Source organism: Pseudoliparis swirei, chromosome 24 (genome assembly GCF_029220125.1).
Source record: "Pseudoliparis swirei isolate HS2019 ecotype Mariana Trench chromosome 24, NWPU_hadal_v1, whole genome shotgun sequence".
Lineage (NCBI taxonomy): Eukaryota > Metazoa > Chordata > Actinopteri > Perciformes > Liparidae > Pseudoliparis > Pseudoliparis swirei.
This window is the reverse complement of record NC_079411.1, coordinates 14,607,896-14,631,235: the sequence shown is the minus strand read 5'-3', so window position 1 is coordinate 14,631,235 and position 23,340 is coordinate 14,607,896. Positions and strand designations below refer to the sequence as shown.

Genomic DNA, 23,340 nt, shown 5'->3' with positions numbered 1-23,340 from the left:
TTACAGGCCATCGCCATGGTGGCTGCATCCTAAATACCTTTTGGCCAAAGTTTGATGTAGTTCGCAAATTTTTAGTTGAAGAGTCACAAGATCTGAATTCAGAGGCATATGAAACACATCTGCAAATATGAAGATTGTCACCCCAGGTTATGGAGTTCAGACCAGTGTTTGTTGTAGAGGGATGCTGCAGGACTTAAGCTTGGGTCAAGAATTTTAAACACAGCTCTGTGATTACGATTTATTAGTCGAAAGATTTGAGCTGATCGTGACGAAGCCTGAGAACCAGTTTCCCACAATATAGGACAGCAATAATCAGCTGGAGAAACTTGTGTAGGAGTGCCTTTACAATCATAAACAGCCTCCTTCCCAACAGTCGAATGACGCTACATTACTATGGAAATGATCAGGTTTCAATGAAAGTAAACCCAATAAACACGGCAGCACTGAGGTCTGAAGCAGGTCTCTAGATCAGTGGTTCTCAAATGGGGCTATGTGTAACCCTGGGGGTACGTGAAGGCCCTGTGAGATTTGTTTTAAATATATTTAAATAAGCATCCATTAAAAAAGCCTTTGAAAATAGTTCTTTAATAAATATTCAATAAAATATAAGTGTAAGTTGATAAACTGAATTGTATATATTAAATATTATATGCAAAATGCAGCATGTTACATCCTTTTTGTCAACCCCAAAATGCTTTGCACTGGTCAGGGGGTACTCGGCTGAAAAGAATATTTCACAGAAGGTACATAACTCAAAAAAGGTTGAGAACCAGTGCTCTACATCTTTAACATTCACTCCAGCTGGTAAAGACACCAAATAACTCCCAAAGGGCCTAAACAATGAGGTCGGCATTAAGGTGAGGAAGGATCAGAAAGTTCTGACCGAACAGCAGCTGATCCGTATAACCTCGAATCAAATACTTGAATAATAATACAATATTAATGTGATATAAGCAATTATGTAAACAGCATATTATGTTCTGGATAAGGTGAATTAGGTCTTATTCTGAAGAGAGCACTTTCCAATTAGGACACAAGGGGTATGCCGATGTTATTCCGGTCCCACGCTCCGACGGAGAGTGTGTTGACCTGTGTGCGCGGATGTGTCGGCGCGCATCACGGCAGAGCGATGCGACCCGAGAAGTGTTAGCGGGGGGTGCTGAGCGATTAAATATATCTCTTGTTCTGCCTGTTTTGTGATATACATGCCTAAAAGGCGCCTAATATTTCTAGACTGAAATAATATCGGCATTATAATTATTATAACTATGAGGATTTTTTTTGTAGCCTATTTTGTGGTGCCCACTCAGGATTTGGTGCCCTACGCGCAGCGCGTAGTGCGCGTTATGGGAGCGGCGGCGCTGATCACAACTCTGATCAAAACTTAAACTAGGGATGATTAAATGACCTTCAGAATTTAACCGATTAAAAATGTTTTAACCGACAATGTATGTTTTGTATACCATTCTCTCCGGAGCTCATACATATTTACTTTAATACTACAAGAGGGCGCCCCATTTGACATTGTTTTGTTTGGCGGTCAGAAAAATAGGTCAGATAAAAGAATAACACGTAATTTAAATCATAAATATTTTTATATTAATTTCAAACTTTTCAAAATTGAAAATTAAAAACATTTTATTTATTTATTGTAAATGACCTCTCGCGGCCCACCTGCAGTACCTTCACGGCCCACACTTTGGGAATCGCTGCATTAGGGGGAGTATTCAGTGTGTGTAAGGCATTGTTGATGAAGCCAGAGGACAGAGTCTCACATGGCGGCGAGCGTTTTCTGGCTCTGTTGTGAACCAGCAACCGGCTCCCGGGCCAGTCGCTCTCTCTCCACCATCCAAAAGTAGTCTCCCTGTGACAGCTGGAGTCACGCCAAACACCGCTGTCTTCTGTGGATTTTCCAACTTTTTCATTCATCATCTTCCCCGTCTGCCGCCAAGCTGTCCAGCTACTGTTCTCGGTTCAACTGTACCTCATTAGCCCTCCATCAGCCAGTGAGCGGGTTCAAGTGCTTGGCAAACCGAACGGCTGGCTGGTGAGCGGGGGAACGCCAAGACGAGCCCAAACAAAGTGCCAGCAGCTGATGTTTGACTTTGGCCTCCAGCCTGTGCACCTCTCTCCCGTTCTCAGAGGGTGTGCTCTGTAAAAGGAGACGGCACTGCTCCTGCCTGATAAAGCATTGGCGAGCGCGTGATAAGAAACGTGTGAGTGGGGTTTTACAGAACTCGAGTTACACAGTTTGATTTAGTGACACTGGCAAAGGACAACAAACGGAGGATTTATGCTCTCGCAGGATTTAATCAGCTCATGGAAGAGAGCAAGCGTAAACTCTGAGGCCCGCTTGCTGACACAGACTCTACCGCTACGCTTCACGAAGAAGACGGGGGACACGATCCCAAGATCTTGACAACAAAATGAAGGCGCGCTCGGGTTTCCAATTGAATTACAAGTACATCTCTTTTAAAAATATATATACTCTGACACGGAGCCCCGTCAGGGGGTTTGACCTCTTAGGGAGGCTGTTGATTGGCTGCCGACGGCCAAGTGACCTCATCGTGATCTTGGAAGAAGTGATTTTATAGCCTCCCCTCTCACACACACACACACACACACACACATAAGCACACACACTCTGCAAGCTGAAGTTCCTGCCAGACATTCCACTCTGCTTCACATTATTGACCTCAGCTGCTCCGCGATGACAGGCGACAGAGGAACTTTAATCCCCGCCGTCTGGACCAACTGTACGCATGTTCACATGACCTTCAAATGACCTTCACATGTCCTTGAACAATCTTGTTACCTCCAGACGTGTCCTGACTAACTCATTTATACTTTGCGTGTCAGGATCCCTGCCTACAGTCCTGTCTTCCTCTCTTTATCCTGTCAGACGTTCTGCCACTTAAAGGGACGGCGTGTAGGATCTGGTAACATCTAGCGGTCTGGGTGCAGCTAGAAACGTTACCGTCATATTGTTCTTCCTAATATAGATACCAATACAGAGTCTGATCTGACAGCTATGCATTAAAAACTAAAATATATGTACAGCTGGAAACCAATAATCCTGTCTGGATGTGGTATGATTGAGATCATAATTTGCTGGCTCATTAAATATATAGGGATAATAAAGAGGACTTTTTCTAGTTTGCCAGTTTTTACTTAAAATATAGCCAAATTGCTGACATTTTGCTAGCTTTTTCTCTGCTAGCACCTGCCTGATGGACCTGTACTTGTACAGACCTTTTCTCGTCTTCCGACCACTCAAAGCCCTTTAACACTACATGACATCGTTCACCCATTCATGCACTGATGGTTGGAGCTAAGGTTGCACCTGCACATCAGCAGTGACTAACATTCACACACCGTAGGCACAGCTACAGGAGCAATTTTTGCCTAAGGGCACATCAAAACGGTCAAGCGGAGCCGGGGATCGAAGCACCGATCCTCTGAGTGTCGGATGACCCTGCTCTCCACTGAGCCACAGTCGCCCCAGATCAGTGCTGAGCATGTGAAACCCTCAGGCTAGGAGAGAAGGAAGCAAAGTGGCTCCTTTCCTACAGCTACTTCCATCATCCATGTCAGACGCAGTGGTCGTTAAGTTTCAGAGTGCCTCCCTCCAGAGCCCGTGTCCTCTGGGCTACCAGAGAAACGTAGCAATGCAACATGCTCCGCCTCCGGCTCGCTATGTCGGTATGAAGTGTTTATTCTAAACGAACCAAGAAACGACAATTATTTGTGTCATGTTTACACTAATGACAACATAGTTGTTGTTCTTACATGCCATTGCCCTAAAACACACCTGGACACCTGGAATTTTTTTACCCGTTGGGGTCTTGGGAGAACTGGCAGAGCGTGAGAGAGGAGAGGCGACCAGATGGGGATCTGAGAACAGATCCGGGCCCCAACACCTCATCTCCTTAAGGGAAGCACTGAGGCTGCTTGGGGAGGAATCTCCCTCTGGAGGGAGCTGAACACCACTCAATGCTAAGAGTGTTTAATGATAACAACTCTCTCTCTCGCTCTCTCTAGAGGAGAAATACATGACCATACAGCCGCACACCAGTCAAGGCAAGGATGAAGTGAGCTTCGAGAAAGGGGTCACCGTGGAGGTCATCCAGAAGAACTTGGAGGGCTGGTGGTACATCAGGTGAGTGAAAAGGGGCTCAGCTCACACACACACACACACACACACACACAAACCAGCTAATTAAGAGAAACGGTATCTGCTGCTTGTCATGTTTTTGGTGATGATACTGAGTCACATGTGGTGTCCTGCATTCTAACGTGCATGTGTGTGTGTGTGTGTGTGTGCCGTTAACCCAGCCAGTGTGTATTTCCTGTGTGTATCTTCTGATTACCGTTACATGCTGCCTCGTAGCATTTGACATACACACACATGCTCATACACACACAAGTTCATACAGACACATGCTCACACACACACACACACACATACATGCTCACACACATTCATACACACATGCTCACACATTCACACGCTCACACACATGCTCATACACACACACGCTCTTACACACATGCTCACACACACTCATACACACAGAGCCCGGCTTACGGTGCTTGTGCACATGGCTATTATGTTTGCAATCAAGCTTGTTTGTCCTCATCTCAATGGGAGGGGCGTGTCTCCCCCTTGTAGGAAAATGGGTGATTTGTGACATTCATGGGTATAAAAATGAAATTGACACAACTTGCCCCTCATTGCAACGCAGAACGAGTCGTTTCAGAGACCGATGTCCGGCAGGAAGTGATACTCCAGGGCGCCATAGCCGCTCCGCTCCCAGTGGGCCGTCTTTCTCCAGGGTTGTCTAAACATGGGGTTTATTTTTATTTTTATTCCTCCCCTCTTCTGAGAACTGGTCGCAGCTGGAGTCCCTGCAACAGACATGATCGGATCTGTTCCGAGCAGAGAAAGGCCCAAGGAGAGGCAAATGACTCAGAGGGCTGCATTAGGAAACATTCCTTGTTGTTTCACCAAGCGTGCTGAAATTACTCATTTAGCTTCGCAATTAATGCATGGATGTGAGTAAGTCTCTTTGCATTGATTATGGAGTCTCTTGATTGCCTTTGGCTCCGTCTACTTCACTACAAGTCAAATGGGGTCTGTTTTGCATTTTATTTATTCCTTTTCGGTATGATTTATGGTCAAACTGAACTTAAAAGGGGACCTCTGGTGAATTAGTATTGCAACTTACATCATCATCAGCAGATCATAAAAGGAGAGGTCAGAATAAGATATCCAGATATTTATATCCCTCCAATGGGTCAAGCTCCACAACCCCTGAATGATATGCAATGATTATGCTATTAAACACCAGTCTTTCTGTGTTCACCCACAGATACCTCGGGAAAGAGGGCTGGGCCCCGGCCTCCTACTTGAAAAAGGTTAAAGAAGACTTCTCCCCCCGCAAGAAGACCCTGACAGGCCCCGTGGAGATCATCGGCAACATCATGGAGATCAGCAACCTGTTGCAAAAAAAGTCGGTCAGCGAGAAGGACATCCAGACGGAGGGGGAGGGCAGCACCACGCCGGAGCGCCACTTCTCCAAGAGCGAGATCAGCCTGCCCATGCCGTACAACTCTGAGATCAACGCCGAGACGGGCAGGAGGCTGAGCGCGGGCCGCGACAACAACAGCCCGTGTCTGGGAATAGCGGCGAGTGCTGCCCTCAATGAGAGTAAAGGGAGGGGCGAGCAAGGGTCCCCAGCTGTAGCCAGAGTGGCTCCGCACAGAGTGGAAATTGGTGAGTGTTTGTGGCGTCTTAGGGGACACTAAATGCATCGCATCTTTGGAGGGGAGCGTTTTGAGACTTCGTATGAGACATTGAGACTTGTCATTCTCCTTCTGTGTAGGCTTTGATGCTATAGGTAAGCGACATGGTGATGGTGGTGTAGTCCAATGCGTGACACACTAATCTGTGAGAATAATTAACATGGGCATTTGGGGTTGGTGTGTGGATTTCCATTTCACTCACATGTTTCTTATGGCATCCTGAGCACATGTTTGTTTAATTTATAAATGCCGTTGCTTGTTTTCTAAAATGCACAATAAGACACAAGAGCGTTAAGCTGCAATATGATAAAGAACAGACTGATAAAACGTGGTATGTACAAGCTGTATGAAAGAGCTTCCTGCTGCTGTGGAGCCATTCTTCGAGTGCATTAACCGATAATACTACCAGCACTACATGGGCTTGCTTCGTCCGTGTGCTGCTGTGTGAGGTGGGCTGGAGGTCCGTCATCGAGATGATCTTGTTATTGACAGTTGGATGAGTACGTTTTAATACAATGCTTCTTTGTTCATCAGGGTCTCCAAATCTGAGACAAAAGCCCCCTCCACGAAGAGAAACTCACTTGGTAAGACACTCACAAGCTACTGCTTTCACACTTAAATACTACACATACTGTTATATGTCTATGGTATTATCATATGCAGCCATGAATTCATTGGTACTCAAACACAGTCAAAGTTGATGGACAGTATTTAATTTGAAGATGTCGGCCGTATTATCTGCCAAGAGAATTGTTTATGTTGCTTGGGTTTGAACTCCTTATAATGCTAATAAAACAAATGCACGACAGGAATGTACTCCTGTTTTTGCTTTGTTTGTTACGTTGGCTGTAGCTCCTGGGGAGAGTGGTTGTTTCGCAACCACTAAGTTCGATCCTCGCTCTCCTCATAGTTGCATGTTGAAGTGTCCTTGAGCAAGACACTGAACCCCCAGTTGCTGCCCGGGCGCTTCACTGTTCCTTAATAACTAAGGATGGGTCGAATGCGGAAAATAATTTCCCCACTGTGGGATCAATAAAGTGTTAAGATTATGATTAATAATATTAATATTATTGTGTTTTTGTGTGGGCTACATTGGGCTGCAACTGAATTTCATGGTGCATTCCTGTGTTGCATAATGACAATGAATTATTCTTGATCCTGGAAAAAATATCCCAAATTGATAAAGGGTGTCAGATATGTTATAACTGTCTAGATATGACGTCAGCTGCTCACATCTCTTCCTCTTTGCTGTGCAGGGATTCCAGTTACCCAAGCCTCCAGCGCCCCCTGCTGTGGAAGCAGAGTATTACACCATTGCAGATTTCCAGTCCTCCATCTCTGATGGCATCAGTTTCCGTGGAGGACAAAAGGCTGATGTAAGAGGCCACATCTACATTGTTGTCGCTGAGATTAGACAGCCGGGCCTCATTGATTATGTCTGTCAACTGAGTGCTGCCCAGATAGACAGGGACGCTAAGGCACTAGAGATGCGACCTTGAGATTTACGTTTAAACGTGATGATGTCGACAGAATTCCCTTTGTGTAGATTCAGGTATAAAGATAAAGATAACGACATGTTAAGCTGGCTATTCTAGATAGTGTGTTAACGTTTGCCTTTAATGTCTGCGCAAGACGACTGTAAAAGCAGACGTAACGACAGCGTGTCCTGGATCCTCTGATCATCAACCCCCAAAAACATTCCAGTATTCTGTATGTGTGACAAATCCTAAAGGGTGAAAAACACTTTTTTAGATCGCGTCTGTGTTCCATGTCTTGTTGTGTAGGTGATAGAGAAGAACCCTGGAGGCTGGTGGTACGTGCAGATTGGTGAGAAGGAGGGCTGGGCCCCCTGCTCCTACATCGACAAGCGCAAGAAGCCCAATCTCAGCCGTCGTACCAGCACCCTGACGCGGCCCAAAGTCCCACCCCCAGCTCCTCCTGTCAAAAAACAAGAGTCTGATGAGGCTCCTCCTCCTACTAACTCTGCCTCTAAAGTCTCAGAGCCGCCGAGCAGGCCTGTGTATGAGGAACCTGAATATGATATCCCTGCGATTGGATGCGAAGGTGAATCCGACACGGATTCCCTGAAGGATCAGCGAGCCCCGACTGTGAAGATCAGCAGCGTGGCCAGCGACAAGTACCGCAGCGCCCCTCCTTCCTGCAAGGCCTCTCCTCCCGTCTGCAAGGCGTCCCCCGTGTTCACTCGTCGAAGAGCTTCCTTCAGGTCCGCAGAGGAGGTCTCAAAAGACGAGTGTGTCTATGAGAACGACGTCTTCAGGACCGGCAGTGGTGTGGAAAGAACTTCAGTCAAAGGTTCCAGTGAGCCAAATTCTCCAAGGAGCTACCATTCCTCCACGGTTCCACGCAAACCATCCGGATCCTCACCTCACGCTGGTCGACCCATGAAGACCATGACGCCAGAGATGAACCGGAGAAGCCAGACCCTGGGCAGACGCATCGATATCAGCTTCAGGTTGCAGGACAACAGCCCCGGATCTTCATCAGATGAATTGAGCAGAGGCCCCAAGAAAAGCTCTGCTTTGAGCCGTAGTGTGGAGCAGAGAATAGGTCAGAGCCCCTCCACCAGGCCCAAGCCCTCCGTCAGACCGAAACCACTCCTGACTAAATCAGAGCCCCAGAGTCCTGAGAGGTCGGACATCAGCTCTTTGAGACGGCAGCTGAGGCCCACAAGTCAGTTTCGGCCTCATGGCCTCAAACCTGCCCGTGGAGACGACTCTGAAACAGCCTCTGTCATCTCATCAGAGGACTCCATGTGTTCACGCAGCACCTCGGATCTCTCTTCGGTCTACTCCAAAGGGAGCCGTGGTGACTCAGACGTGGAAGGTCCCATTCTCTACCGTTCCCTGGATGCCTATAAGAAGGTCCAGGACTCTGAGGTCAGCTTTCCAGCCGGGGTGGAGGTTGAGGTTCTGGAGAAGCAGGAGAGCGGTTGGTGGTACATCCGTATGGGAACGGAGGAGGGCTGGGCTCCTTCGTACTACCTGGAACCTGTCAGAAAAGTGGGGGATGCAGGGGGGTTGGACCTAGATAGACATGGGAGTGGTAGGAGTAAGTCCAACAGCCTGGAGAAAAACGAGCAGCACGTCTTGGCCCTCAACAACATCAACATGAAGGGTCCGAGCCGCCAGCATCAAAGCTTGAGAAGGGACAGTCCGCCAATTCCTTCCAAGCCTCCTGGTGGCTTCTCGAAGCCGTCCGGGATAGTTAATGGAGGTGTATGCATGAGGAACGGGGTCCGCCAGGTGGCGGTCCGGCCTCAGTCTGTGTTTGTGACCACAACGCAGCCGGCCAAGGATGCACACTACATGACGGGTTCTCTGAGGCGGAATGACTCCCTTGGCAGAAGCGATCACTATGGCTCTGGTTCTGCCACTCTCGGAGTCCGCCGAAACGCCTCCTTCAGCACCGTGCGTCCACACGTCGTTGTCGAAAGTCAGACGAGGCCTGCCGAGCGCTCCGGCCTGGGGTCCTCGGGCAGCGCGTTCAGCACGAGCAATGTCCAGGACGCCCTGAGCAGAGTCACCCAACGCAACGGCATCCCTGTGTCCGCAGTCCGACCCAAGCCCCTGGAGAAGAGCCAGCTGATCCACAATAACCTCGGCAGGGAAGTGTACGTGTCCATCGCTGACTATCATGGCGATGAGGAAACAATGGGTTTCACTGAGGGCACCTGCCTGGAGGTGTTGGAAAGAAACCCCAATGGATGGTGGTACTGCCAGGTGCAGGACAGCCTGCTTCCCCGCAAGGGCTGGGTCCCCTCCAACTACCTAGAGCGGAAGAAATAAAAGCAACCCCTCTTGATGTCTTCAAGGACGTTGGTGGCATCACTCCTTAAGAATGTTACCCGCACTCTCATGTAAGCAATATGTCCTTGGAAATGTACATTGATGACTGCGTTTCAAAGGACAGATATTTTAATCTGATTAGGAAGGACACTTTTAGTGCTGGTTTACTAAAAATTAATACAAGGAGTGTAACGATTTCAAATACTCTGGCCGGGAACGAGAGACAGGAATGTGGGACTGTTGGTCCGTGGGTGAGGGAGTTTGAGGAGGACGATCCGTATCTTTGAGAACGTGGTGTGAATGGGAGCGATAACCTCTTAAAAGAGGTTTGCATCATGTCGTTCAGATGTTGAGCAGCAAAATGGTTATGCTCATTCCTGCCCATCACTGACGCTGATGGCCGATAAGTGCCTTTTGTATTTGATCACCTGAATGGAGGTCTTAATGGTGGATGACAACATGTTAAATCAACCAAATCTTTTAGAGTGCCATAGGCCGACAAATACCACCAGGAGTGTTTCCCAAAGCATATTCAAAGCTTCCCTTTTAAGTGCAAACAATGTGCAATGTTTCGATCCCGAGGGCTGTAATTAGTCCAATACAAATTTAAGAAGAAAAAACTGAGATTTAAGTGAGAATGTATTTGTTTTAAGCCGAAAGTCGTTACGGAAACATCAATTGAATTGTGTTATATGTGTTTTTTATTTCATTTCATCGTTCATGTTATCATGTTTTGTGTTGATGCAAGTCTTAGATAATTATTTCTGCTTTCTTGTGACATCTGTTCTCCACCAACAGCCTCGAATTGGAAAAGTTAAAGCTCCTGCCTCGTTCAGCTTTCATTAATTGGCATCGTTTTATCTCAGATCCCCAAGCGCAAAAAACATTTGTTGATAATAATGCTTTTAATTCCAGATATAACTATCTGGAATAACAAATGTGTAAAAAAAACAACTTGAAGATAACAGTCAGATACTTTAGTCTCACTGAGAGAACAAAACCATCTCATATCTGGTTAGCTAATAACCTCAAAATATATAAACAATTACAAAAGTGGATTGCAGTTGCATTGCATTACTGCAGTGATTGTGTTATATTGTTTTTAGTACTGGAAATGTGGTGAAATAATTGAATTCCAGGGACGTATTTGCTCAGAATGTATCCCAAAATGTGATCAAACCAAAGAGAAATGTCATTTCATTGGCTATTTTTGTGATTTAACTATTTATTTATGTACAGTAATACAGTGTATTCAACAAAATGCCTAAAGGAGTTTTATGAACTGAAAGAAATCTGTAGCTGTAAGCACTTGATTCATTTTCTGAAAATTACAGATCCGTGAAACGAGAAGTAAACAAGCACATTGTAATATTAGATATTGCTGTGCATTATGGGTGTTGGCAGAACATAATGTAGAAGACAACATAGCATAGTGCATTTTTTCGCATCTTCCAAATGATAGTTGGGTATATCATATATCCAAATATGTGAATAAGTCTTATCAATCATTTAAAAGTATCAAGTTAAAAAGTAATCATCAGCAAATGTAGATTTGTAATATGAAAATTGGACATTCTGAGCTCAAATCTAACTTTCAAAATTCAAATGACTGATGTTCAAGATTGCTGAAATACATTTTCTAATGAGCGCTGTGAGCTCTCTGTGTGAGTCACGATGTTTCTGCTGGACAGTGTCACAGCGTTCAGCTCAGTACAGTCGCTGCTCCATCATATGTGTGTTTGTCCATGTGTTTGTCCATGTGTTTATTACTCTGTGATCACACGGCGACAATAACGAGGACCGAAGTGGTTCTGTTTTGTGAGTTAGTGCACTTTAAACCTGATTTATGGTGCATTAATGTAAAGATGCAGTAAATACTCAGCATTTTATTTATTGAATAAGTTTTTTAAATTATTGAATTTCTTTTCGTCCATCACCTCACATGAGAGGTGGAGCTCTGTCCATGACAGTGGCCTTGCCAAGGTTTGACTAGAATTGGAGGAGTAGAGACCTCTAGTGGCGGGTCCGAGGTGTTACAACAGGGTTTGTTTCCTCGAGGCTGACCTGCCGTCCTGCCTCAGTGTAGAAGGAACACACTGCTGGCCAGTGACCAACAACTGTATTTTTTAAATTTTGTATCTCACTGCAGCTAAGATATTTTTTTATATTGGCAACTAATAATAATAATACTTTTTTTTGTAAAAAAAAAGTTTCTTTTAATTTTTACTCCATGCTGTGTGCTGCAACTTTAACAAATCCCGGGCACTTCCTTCATCTTTATTGTGCTTTACATAATGCCGGATTTTATATACATATATATTTATGATGAATAGTTTTATATTTTATCAAGGTTTACCAATAACCTTATTCCCCTACTCAAAATATTATTGCAAACCATTGTACAGATTTGAATTGTTACAAAAAGTTGGTACATTAGTATGCAAAAAAATACACTCTAATAATTTAGAAGAATATGTGACATTTTTGTATCTCAGATAAAGATTGTAATCGAGGCCCCGCCCATCCAGACGAAGGCATTATGTAAACGTGTTCCATCACTTTGTACTTGTTGCTCCAGCACATATTATTGCATATTGCTTCTTTTTGATTGACCAGAATGTAACTGAAATGTAAGGGCATTGTTCTGTGAGAGGCTTAAATTCAGCTGCGTAGCGTCTATCTTTAATCATGCTTTCACCTTTTGCTTTTGACTTTTTCTGTTGTCATTTTTTTTAAACCCCAAATTCTGAAATGTAACTGCGAGGAAATGTGCAATAGATGAGAAACGCATCATGTTTCAACAGGAGAAGATATTCCCAGTCCAACTGCCAGTCGCTCGATGGTGAGCTTTCGCCATCGAGCGTGAGGTGGCTCTGAGAGAGCCCGCGTGAAAAGGCCCCGTTGGGCCAACGCCGTGCGGCGCCTCGCCGTCTCCTGGCGTTCTGACTTTTAGAACAATTGCGTGAAAGTCTCGGCTCTTCCGGGCGCCGGTCAGCGGTGGACACGCGATGTATGAATGGCGTGGCAGAGCCCTTTCTGAACTGACACTACAGCCATCTTTATCACAGACGGAGAGTCAAGGGCCCATCATCAGGGGCCTCAGCGGCTCTGCTCTGAACTGTCACGTTCGTGCCTGAATGGAATTTTGATAGTGTCCTGTTTTTTTTTTTTTTTTGCCTTGTTATTTTTGTCTTTGTTTATTGGCTTTGCTTTCTGGAGTGTGTCCTCTCTGCACCTACACGATGCCTCTTGACATTTACCCACCTCCGTGGAACCGGGTCAGACGTTCTCCTCGCCAATCACCGCGGCGAAAGGTGACATTTGGAACCCGAGGACGGAGTAAACGAGAGCCCCGTCAGGCCCTTTCGGATCAATCCATCAGCTTCCAGGATGTACGCCAAAAAATAAATAATAGAAAGGCCTTTATTGTTCTCTTTGCCTTATCCACGTGTGACGGGTGAACACGCCGTCACACTAACTACTGTATGTACAGGCCAATAAGGCTCCAGTCCACAAACCCTTTTTGCAGTTAAAGTCCGACTAAATAACACAACTTCTAGAACAAGTGAAAAGATATTTAGGAGCCTGAAGTCACGGCGGCACAAAGTACCCGTTACACGTTACTATTCTGTAATCGTCTACATGGACCAGGGCCTTTCAGAGCACAAACACTGCTTCTTTCATCCGCGTTCTAAAACCTCACATCTACTTTTTCCTTTTCATTCAAAAGCCGCTTCTTTTTGCTTTAAAGCTCCCCTGAAGGAACAGTCGGAGCAACACCTGCATTAGTTTTCTCTCAGAGAGTTAGACGAGATGTTTTGTCTCCCGTCGCTCACTGTGATGTTTGACCTTCACTGTGCAGAAAGCTCTCTTCACATTCACCTGCCGGGGGGTCCTACATGTTGAGTCTGTTCGTGAAGCTAAACGGTGTCCTGGCTGGTTTCCTGTTGGTTGTGTACGACATGAGAGTGTCTTCTCCTCTGTCTCTGCATTAAAGGGAATCAGTGTGTTTTTTTGTTAACGTCCAACTGTTCCTTTAAGTGGTTGGGCTTTGTCTTCGATATCAGCTCTGAAGGTTGTGCCCCCCCCCCCCCCCCCCCAGACTGGGACTGTGGGTTTGGGGTTTTGGGGTCTTAGTGTGTTGTTGCATTCATCAGTCGTCGTCATTCACGTCAGAGGAAAACGTGGCAAGTTTCTCAACATGTGTCACGCCCGCACCCTGTTTTATCCCCTCTCTCTTTGTGTTTCGGCAGAGGGGCGTGAAGCCCCTTAAACTCGGCCGAGCTGCTGCCGCCGCGGGGGTCTCCTCCTGGCTGCCTGCACCTCTCCTCCTTCCTTCCTCGACACAGATGAGCAGTCTATTCCCACTGAAAAAGATTGAGATGTCTAGGTGTGTGTGTGTGTCTGTGTGTGTGTTTGCACAAGGAGATGGAATTGCTTGCAGGTGTACTTGGGAGAAGAGAATGTGGGGGTCAAGGAGGGGATTTTGGGAGTGCAGGAATGCAGGGAGACACGAGATGGATCAGGTAGTGGATTCTAGGAGACAAGGTGAGAGGAGCTCCGCTTTGTTAGGGGGAGAGTTGCGAGGCTTTGGGGTGTGGGGGGGGGGGGGGGCACTTTACAAACTGAAAAGGCTTCCATCAGGCATTTATCCGACCACTTCAACAAACCCCAAACCGCCATCCTCAGACACGATGATTTAATGTGATGCCTCTGCAAGACGGTGAGAGACAAGTGAGTTGACGCAGCAGGAGCTCCTCGGTGTCTCTCCTTCCATCAAGTAACTTTTAAAACTGATCCAAAGTCTGTTTGTGGCTTCTCTCTCTTCAGATGTGCTGCAGCCCCCGAGGGTGTGAGCGAAGTGTCATGAGGTTGTTGTGCTTTAAAAAAAAACAAGACAAAGGAACGAATGTCTTCACAAGGTCTTATTCCTCAGTTGGTTGTTGTTGTTATTGTTGTTGTTGAGAGAAGTGGTTGAAAGTAGTGAAAGTGTAACAGGAGTTGACGTATAACCAGACGAGCTTTCATTCCAAATGGAGAGAAATCCAAAAATGCTGTTACTGGCAGAGGGACGGGGGAGGTGTGAGGAGTGAGGTTCAGAAGGTGTGTGTGGGGGGGGCGAGCGGAGGTATTTAGGGAGAAGATCTTCGAGGTTATTTTTTAATGGATGTGAAGAAGTGACTGAAGGAAAGTACAAAAGCCCAGTGAAGGGAGTGAAGAGAGTGAAGGGAGTGAAGAGAGTGAAGAGAGTGAAGGGAGTGATGGAGCGCGGATTAGATGTCGTTGAAAACTTTGTCTCAGAGTCACTCGCTGTTTGAGGTGGAGATCAGGAGGAGACTGCTGTGTCGGGGAACGAGGCCCGTGGTCTTTGTCCCACGAGGACACACATGAGGACACACAGGGGTACAAGGACACACATGAGGACACACATGAGGACACACAGGGGCACAAGGACACATGAGGACACACAGGGGCACAAGGACACACACGAGGACACACATGAGGACACACAGGGGCACGAGGACACACATGAGGACACACATGAGGACACACAGGGGTACAAGGACACACGGGTACAAGGACACACATGAGGACACACAGGGGTACAAGGACACACGGGTACAAGGACACACATGAGGACACACAGGGGCACAAGGACACACACGAGGACACACATGAGGACACACAGGGGCATGAGGACACACATGAGGACACACAGGGGCACAAGGACACATGAGGACACACAGGGGCACGAGGACACACATGAGGACACACATGAGGACACCCAGGCGCTGTCCATTGTCGCCTCTGACTGACAGCCTGCTCGTGTACTCTTTTGAAAACAGGGCATTTTCTTATCGACCGTTTCTTTTTGACAAGTCTTGTACCTTTTCGTTTGTTTTTTTGCATCTTGTACATGTTTACATTGTATCTCGCATCACCCAAAAAAGAGAAACAATATTAAATGTATTATCTCTGTTGTTTTAGACCGACTCCTTTTCATTTGTCTCACACTCCCTCAAGACCCGCCTCCCTGCTCGCGGTGATAGATGGTCTGTGACAGTAATATTACAGATTGAGACATTTATCTTTATTCGCCACATTAAGTGAGTTTAGATGCGGAAGAGCAGAACAATGCAGCCAGTTACATTCATATATATATATATATATATATATATATATATCGGGTATGAGTAATGGGAGGAAAGGTGCAAGGCGGATGAATGAAGATGAACGAGCTCCCGGAGCTCTCCGGGAGACAAGGATTATTTTGCCTCTCCAATAACCAAAAGTGTGGAGACATTCATCATGTCATTCATCAGTTTCTTTAAACTGTAAAGGTTGAGCATAACGCATGGCTCCAGTAATACTTTATTATTATACAATATGGTATGGCTATGTACAAACCATAAAGATGGAGTTGTGCGTGTGTCCTGTGGAGTCCAATATTCCCTCCACTAGCAGCTCAGACAAGTGGCATCTCACACATTTTACATTGTATATTTGACTCCTTGTTCATGTAAAAATATGAGTGCAGCTTCAATGTTGTTGAACCTTAAAAGAAAAGAAAAATCTATCACCTAAAGACAAACACGTTGCCTCAAAGGAGCTTGTGTCACATAGCAACAGCTGGTTCGGTGGGATGGAGACTGGGAACCAGTCCTCAGGTCTTATCGGTCCACTGAGTAAAACCTTGAGATGACCTTGAGATGCTGCTTAAAGCTCCAGAAAATGCTGGTCAGTGGACAAAAGGGTAATCAAATTTTATCCAAAGTAATCAGATTTTATTGTAACCCTTCATCCGGTGACCATGGCAACGTGTGTCCACTAGATGGCTGTCTTGAGCCAGTCTCGCTGCAGCCGTCCTTCACTCAGCAGCAGACAGATCTATATGTGAATAGACGTTATGCACGTTGACGTTGAGCCTTTTTTTAGGATCCGCCCTTTCTGCACGGCGTAACCAATGACATCGGTTGAGAACATTGGAGGCTGACGACTCGACCGAACAATAGCGTGTGTTCGACTCACTGGTCTGGATTATTCCTCTCCTGAGAACATCGCTCATCGTGTTCACCTCCCCGAGCCTCTCCTGTGATATGGAGTCACGAGTCGGCCCGTTAGAGATCGATGTTCCATCGAGGAGTCCTAGAGAGACATCTGGTGGAGGAGCTCGACGGATTTATAGAGCAGTCATTGTAGTGGGAGCTCTTCTACAGTTTAGGATGCAGTATTTCCACTGATCTCCTAATCCCTTAACGTGAAGCCCCCCAGCAGCAGAGGCCACAGCACATGATGTAACAAAGCCCCCCCCCCCCCCCACCACCACCACTCAGCACTGTGTTTCACAGACCTCAAAAGCTACATCCCTTCAGGCCAACTCACATTTGACCTTTTTTAGGTGTCAAAGGTCAAGTGCATGTAAACACGGTTAACACTCCATTTAGGGTGTCTGTTGACCCACCGCCAAAGAAGGAGCAACGGAGCAAGCATCATGTGATAGGAGACAAAGACTCACAGCGTCATGTGATAGGAGACAAAGACTCACAGCATCATGTGATAGGAGACAAAGACTCACACAACGTCATGTGATAGGAGACAAAGACTCACAGCGTCATGTGATAGGAGACAAAGACTCATAGCGTCATGTGATAGGAGACAAAGACTCATAGCGTCATGTGATAGGAGACAAAGACTCACACAACGTCATGTGATAGGAGACAAACTCACACATCGTCATGTGATAGGAGACAAAGACTCACAGCATCATGTGATAGGAGACAAAGACTCACAGCGTCATGTGATAGGAGACAAAGACTCACAGCGTCATGTGATAGGAGACAAAGACTCATAGCGTCATGTGATAGGAGACAGACTCATAGCGTCATGTGATAGGAGACAAAGACTCACACAACGTCATGTGATAGGAGACAAACTCACACATCACTTTTAAAATTCTTCTCTTAACCTACAAAGCCTTGATTGGTGATGCTCCATCATATCTTAAGGAGCTTGTCGTACCATATTGCCCCACTAGAGAGCTACGCTCACTAAATGCGGGACTACTTGTAGTTCCTAGAGTCTTAAAAAGTAGAATGGGAGCCAGAGCCTTTAGTTATCAAGCTCCTCTTTTATGGAACCAGCTTCCAATTTCAGTCCGGGAGGCAGACACAGTCACCTCGTTTAAGAGTAGACTTAAGACCTTCCTCTTTGACAGAGCTTATAGTTAGGGCTGAATCAGGTTCACCTGGTCCAGCCCCTTGATATGCTGCTATAGGCTTATAGCTGCCGGGGACGTTTTAGGATGCACTGAGTACCTATCTCCTCTTTTTCTCTCCTTAAGGATGAATTTTCATCTCTCAATCACACGTTACTAACTCTGCTTTCTCCCGGAAGTCCTTTTGACTTTCGTCTCATGGGGTCATCGGACCCTATGAGACGGCATAGATCTATCTGCCTGATGGATCGTCTGGGTCGTGGAATTCCTGCTCATGACTACGCCACTGTCCTGTTGAGACTCCGCCACTCCTCCTCCCCACCGCCATCTGCCTGATGGATCGTGGAGGTCTCCATCGTGGAATATGCCTACTATGAACTATTCATACACTCTGTCATATTCATTGAATGTATTTTAACTCTAAATCTGTCCTTCTGTACACATTACATCTATTGCATCTGTCCATCCTAGGAGAGGGATCCTCCTCTGTTGCTCTCCTCCAGGTTTCTTCCCTTTTTTTCCCCCTGAAGGGTTATTTGGGAGTTTTTCCTGGTCCGATGTGAGGTTTTGGGGCAGGGATGTCTATGTGTACAGATTGTAAAGCACTCCGAGACAAATTTGTAATTTGTGAAATTGGGCTATACAAATAAACTGAATTGAATTGAATTGAATCATGTGATAGGAGACAAAGACTCACAACGTCATGTGATAGAGACAAAGACTCACACATCGTCATGTGATAGGAGACAAAGACTCACACTACGTCATGTGATAGGAGACAAAGACTCACACATCGTCATGTGATAGGAGACAAAGACTCAGAGCGTCATGTGATAGGAGACAAAGACTCACACAACGTCATGTGATAGGAGACAAAGACTCACACATCGTCATGTGATAGGAGACAAAGACTCACACTACGTCATGTGATAGGAGACAAAGACTCACACATCGTCATGTGATAGGAGACAAAGACTCACAGCGTCATGTGATAGGAGACAAAGACTCATAGCGTCATGTGATAGGAGACAAAGACTCACACAACGTCATGTGATAGGAGACAAAGACTCACACAGGCGGTTCACTCTTGACCTCTGGATCGGTAGTCCACTTGCTGGCCTGTTCTCTACATCTTCTATGTGGTGATCAAGTGTTTCCATGTTGACACTGCATTAGAGGCTCAGTGTTTACCAAATCCATCCGATGAGGTCATAAAATATATTGGAGCTGGTGCAAAGACACTAAACAACGGATACATGTAGTTGTGATGACTCCTCGCCTAATGGTCCCCTGATAAAACCCCCGACTAAGAACACACTGTGCACATCTGAGCGCTCACCGAGTGAAACACCAGCACAACACACACCAAACACATCTGGAAAGTTTATTCACCACAATCATCCGACTCGCAGTGAACAGCGTTCACAAACAAACACGTGATGTTTCAAAAGAAAAGGAAAATACAGGTTTGTAAAGTACTTCAGCTGATGACTCATATACTGTAATATATATATATATATGAACTGATTACTGGTGCGTGACACACAGTCCTCAGAGAGACTCTCTCATCGTGCTGCCGTGTGATTGGCTGTACAGAGAGAAATCAAACACACAGGTAAAGCAAGATGGGAGGAATTGCTCCACACGTCAGTGATGGACAAATCAATAGTACAATGACAGGAACGTGGTATTTAAGGAGCCTGTGGAGTATCCTGGATGCAGACGGTAATACTAAACACAAATACCTTCAGTTCAAAAGGTTTATCGTTTACCGATGAGAATCTTCAGCCAAATGGGTTTTGGCTTGGCGTGTGTTTGTTTATCAATTCATGTGGTCCAAAAATGAATAGATGTACACAAATAAATAGTTAAAATCCCAAACTGAAAACAGGGTTTGCACCAAAGGACTTACATTAATGTGACGTAAAAACTTCATAAAATATTCAATGATTCAATTTGGTCGGAGTGTCAAAAGACGACGTGCCGTGGTCGAGTCTCAGAGAGCAACGCTGGCCTAAACATGGACAAGATTACAATCAGTAGCTTTATAAAGTGACATTTATCATTACCATTCAGAAACCCAATAATGAGAAGAGATATACTTACATAACGGTCGTAGGGCTCCCTAACACGGGCTAATACACACGAGATAAATTGCTCAAATAGAGCTCACGAAGTTCAAGGATGGTAATAAAACCAAGAGTTTATATCCTGCACCCCAAAGCAATGGGGTCTTGATTGTGCACTGCAATATCTTATTGCCTGCAAAATATAAGACACTCTATATTCCCATTATTAGAAAACCAGAATTGAAAAAAACAGGAAAACAAATCTCAGAATCATGATTATCAGTAAGGAGGAAATTTGAAAACAAACCAACAAACGGACAAAAATAAAAATATTCATTTTCATTTTTTCCCGTTTCAAATCAAGCACACTGATGAAAATCAATAATCTTTCTAAATACATAAATTAACATTCATATGTGAATCAACACTTCAAGCAGTAGCGTCATCAAAGTGTAATGTGGGAGGAGGGATGTGTGAAACGTCAGTCAGCATTGGCTGGCGGATAGCGTAGTAGCAAAGTTCTGAGGTCGTGAGTGGATCATCAGAACCAAGTATCATTAAAAAAGACCGCCCCTCGGCTCCGGGGGTCCTGGGAGGAGCTAAGGCTGCTGAGTCGCCGTCTACGGAGGGAAATCTCTGGGCGGACGTATCAAGACATTTTGTAGCAGAATCAACGAATAGGAATCATACAAATATTCAAAATATGAACAGATTTCTGCTGCTGGTGAAAGGCCCGTCGCAACGGTCATCAAACATTTGAGTTAAATATTGGAAATGTTGTGAATTTATGTTACAAAAATATTTTGATTTCTTTTCGATGCGTGTGCTTTGTTTCTCCTCTGAGTGAACCTTTTGTGCCACAACAGTGTTATTTGGTGACGCGTCAACGGCAGAGAGCACCTGAACGACACGCCACGCAGGAACCTCCTCTGGTTTAAGGCCGGAGGCTGTGTTGCATCTGGCGGCTTCCGATACCATGGCAACGATCCTTTGACTGCGTCGTCACGGAGACTGTTTGAGAGCACCTGTCGGCTTCGTCATGAGAGCTCACAGTGTGTTAGGCGGGATACAGGTACAGTTTTGGGAGGATAGTAAAAAGACTGTTGGCCCTGAGGAGAATCCAAAACCACTTCCTGTTTCTGAGATTCCGAGCGGCTGAGTGTGCTGGCCGCAGGTTCGGAGGTCGTTGGAACCGATGAATGTCTTTACCCTCGCACTCTAATAACGGGCCGTTTCCGAGAGGACAATGCTGATTTCAGTGCAACATACCACATTGCAGAGCGAGCTGCGAGCTAGCACAACGATATAGCTACCACCGACATTTGCAATAGAACGACCATAAAGGTACATGAGACTCTACGAGTACAAGAGGTGTTACAATCCTACTTCATATGCTCCGCCTCCCATCTCCACACTTACACCACTCACTGATAATCACCACGACGGTAACCGAGATCCACCACTTCACCCAGTCCGGACGGGCGTCTCTTCCCCAGTGCTCAGTAACACACAGACACAAGTTGTGACGTACTGAGGGCAAAACTAACGGAACTTATCAAGACATTCAGCCCCAAAGTTACTCGCTGGCTTCGGTGCAAAATCGGGGTCACAGTCCCTAAAACTTACAACATGGCTCAACAAAGGACATTTTCTTTCGGGGGTAATTGTCTCCGTTTTTCCTGATTGTTCACGGTCCTCCAAGGTCGCAGCAGAGGGCATCTTCTGCTTCAGAAGAACGTTCTCCGTGGACTCTCCGCCCTTTTCACATGCCGCCTCTGCAGGGACAGGAGACCTTTCCAAGCGAAGCGGTACCGACTTTGGAAAAGGTCACGCGAGCGAACTAAACGATTCTGTGAATGCACCAAATTAAAGTACCAGAGTTCATGTTCCCTGAACTTCGACACGTCTTCTCCGGATGTTGCGGTTCCGGGCGGAGGCCATCCGCCCGGCCCCTCTACGTGCTGCGATAGGTCTTGATGATGTCTTTGATCTGCCTCCTGCAGATGGGGCAGCAGGCGTCGGACATCTTCTTGAGTTTGAGGCCGCAGGTGTAGCACAGACACATGTGTCCACAGGCGTAGATCACCGTGTCCACGCTGTTCTCGTAGCAGATGGAGCACTCGTCGGACCACGGCGATGGAAACGTCGGGGACTTGGGGAGGCTGACGGGGGAATTTGGGGATGTTCCTGGGGAGACATTGAAATAAGATTTTTTATTTATTTCAGCCACAAAAAAAAGACGGAGTAGAAAAAAACATTCAACATGAATCTTATGTTTGTTTGTTTGAAGCTTGTTGACGGCGGTTCTCTACGACTGTAGAAACCATCGACTAACGACACGTTCTCTGGCCCCGATCTCCGGTTCCCCTCTGTACATACACACGGCCTCTTCTCACCCGAAGAAGCTCTGGTTTTACTTTAGCGACTAAGGTACGTTCAAATAAGTCACTTTGTTTACGTAACTGGTGATTTATGGACGCTAAGTTACAGAACAGAACCACATGAAAATAAATAAACAAATCAGAACTTTGCAGACGGGACATCTTCTTTGACCGATAGCGTCGTGAATGAAGTGAAACTAAATGGCGACTTGATAATCAGGCTGAAAACAGGATGTTGTTTAATCAGGTTTACGTTGAAAAAACACATCCTACATTTCCATAACATCGCCATGTGAACAAACACGGCCCGACGCCCAGCGGCAGTGGAACCAAGACGTGCTGGCTCTTGTTCCTAACTGCTGCAGGATGACATCTGCTCGCCGTCCCATCATGGTTTCTCCTCCCACCCCCCTGTGGGGGCCCTGATGCTGAGCTGCTGCAGCGTTATCCGCTCATGTCCGGGTCTACCTACCTCCCAGTGAGCTGCAGTACGCGGCGGAGCACAGGCCTCCGCTCAGCACCAGATCGGAGCTGCCGCTGCCCAGGGCGCTGGGCGTGTGCGGAGAGGAGGAGGGCGAGCTGGGGTTGGACGAGGACCGCGGATCCCCGAGGTGAGTGGAGCCTAGTCGGAGCAGATGAAGGGAGGGGATGAGAGGTTCGTTTTGCTCCAACTCCAATTCCTTCAGGAACCAGCAACCACTTTACTGGTGACGGTTGCAATAGTCAGAATTTGATCCGTGCAGGCTGACCGACGTGGTGGGGCGACTGCGGCTCAGTGGTTTGCAGGTCTGTCTTTCAATCAGGGGGTTGGCAGTTCAATCCCCGCCCTAGTTGATGCGTCCTTGAGCAAAACACTTAACTCTGAATTGCTCCCTGGAGCTGTGTCGACGGTGTATGAAAGCAACATGATTGTAAATCGCTTTGGATAAAAGCGCCAGCTAAATGAAACGTAATGTGACAGAAGGTAACAAAGACAAATATCACAGAGAAGGAAATGAGTCGTGAGAGCGGAGGAGAACACTGGAAGCCAAATAGGAAGACTCCATCCATGTAGTGCTCTCTAA

The 23,340-nt window shown here is 46.2% G+C and overlaps 2 protein-coding genes across 16 annotated transcripts in view; one reads left to right on the top strand and one right to left on the bottom strand.

Annotated features, from left to right (window-relative positions):
• sh3pxd2aa (SH3 and PX domains 2Aa) overlaps nt 1-15,598 on the top strand; it is a 96,358-nt gene extending 80,760 nt beyond the window's left edge. For 8 of the 11 annotated variants that reach the window (XM_056409398.1, XM_056409395.1, XM_056409397.1 and 5 more), the window contains 6 exons: nt 4,042-4,159; nt 5,373-5,776; nt 5,886-5,900; nt 6,340-6,389; nt 7,062-7,181; nt 7,590-15,598. In XM_056409398.1, the coding sequence (XP_056265373.1) occupies nt 4,042-4,159; nt 5,373-5,776; nt 5,886-5,900; nt 6,340-6,389; nt 7,062-7,181; nt 7,590-9,611 (2,729 nt within the window). In that variant the 3' untranslated portion in view covers nt 9,612-15,598. The remainder of the gene's footprint in view (nt 1-4,041; nt 4,160-5,372; nt 5,777-5,885; nt 5,901-6,339; nt 6,390-7,061; nt 7,182-7,589) is intronic. The other 3 variants (XM_056409396.1, XM_056409404.1, XM_056409394.1) reach the window with 1 other exon arrangement.
• neurl1aa (neuralized E3 ubiquitin protein ligase 1Aa) overlaps nt 1-23,340 on the bottom strand; it is a 130,186-nt gene that overhangs the window by 55,991 nt on the left and 50,855 nt on the right. For 2 of the 5 annotated variants that reach the window (XM_056409407.1, XM_056409408.1), the window contains 2 exons: nt 22,749-22,898; nt 19,197-22,082 (listed from right to left, as the gene is read on the bottom strand). The exons of the other annotated variants lie outside the window; for them this stretch is intronic. In XM_056409407.1, coding sequence (XP_056265382.1) covers nt 21,850-22,082; nt 22,749-22,898 — 383 coding nt within the window. In that variant the 3' untranslated portion in view covers nt 19,197-21,849. Of the gene's footprint in view, nt 1-19,196; nt 22,083-22,748; nt 22,899-23,340 lie in introns of those variants that run through there. 5 annotated transcript variants of the gene reach the window in all.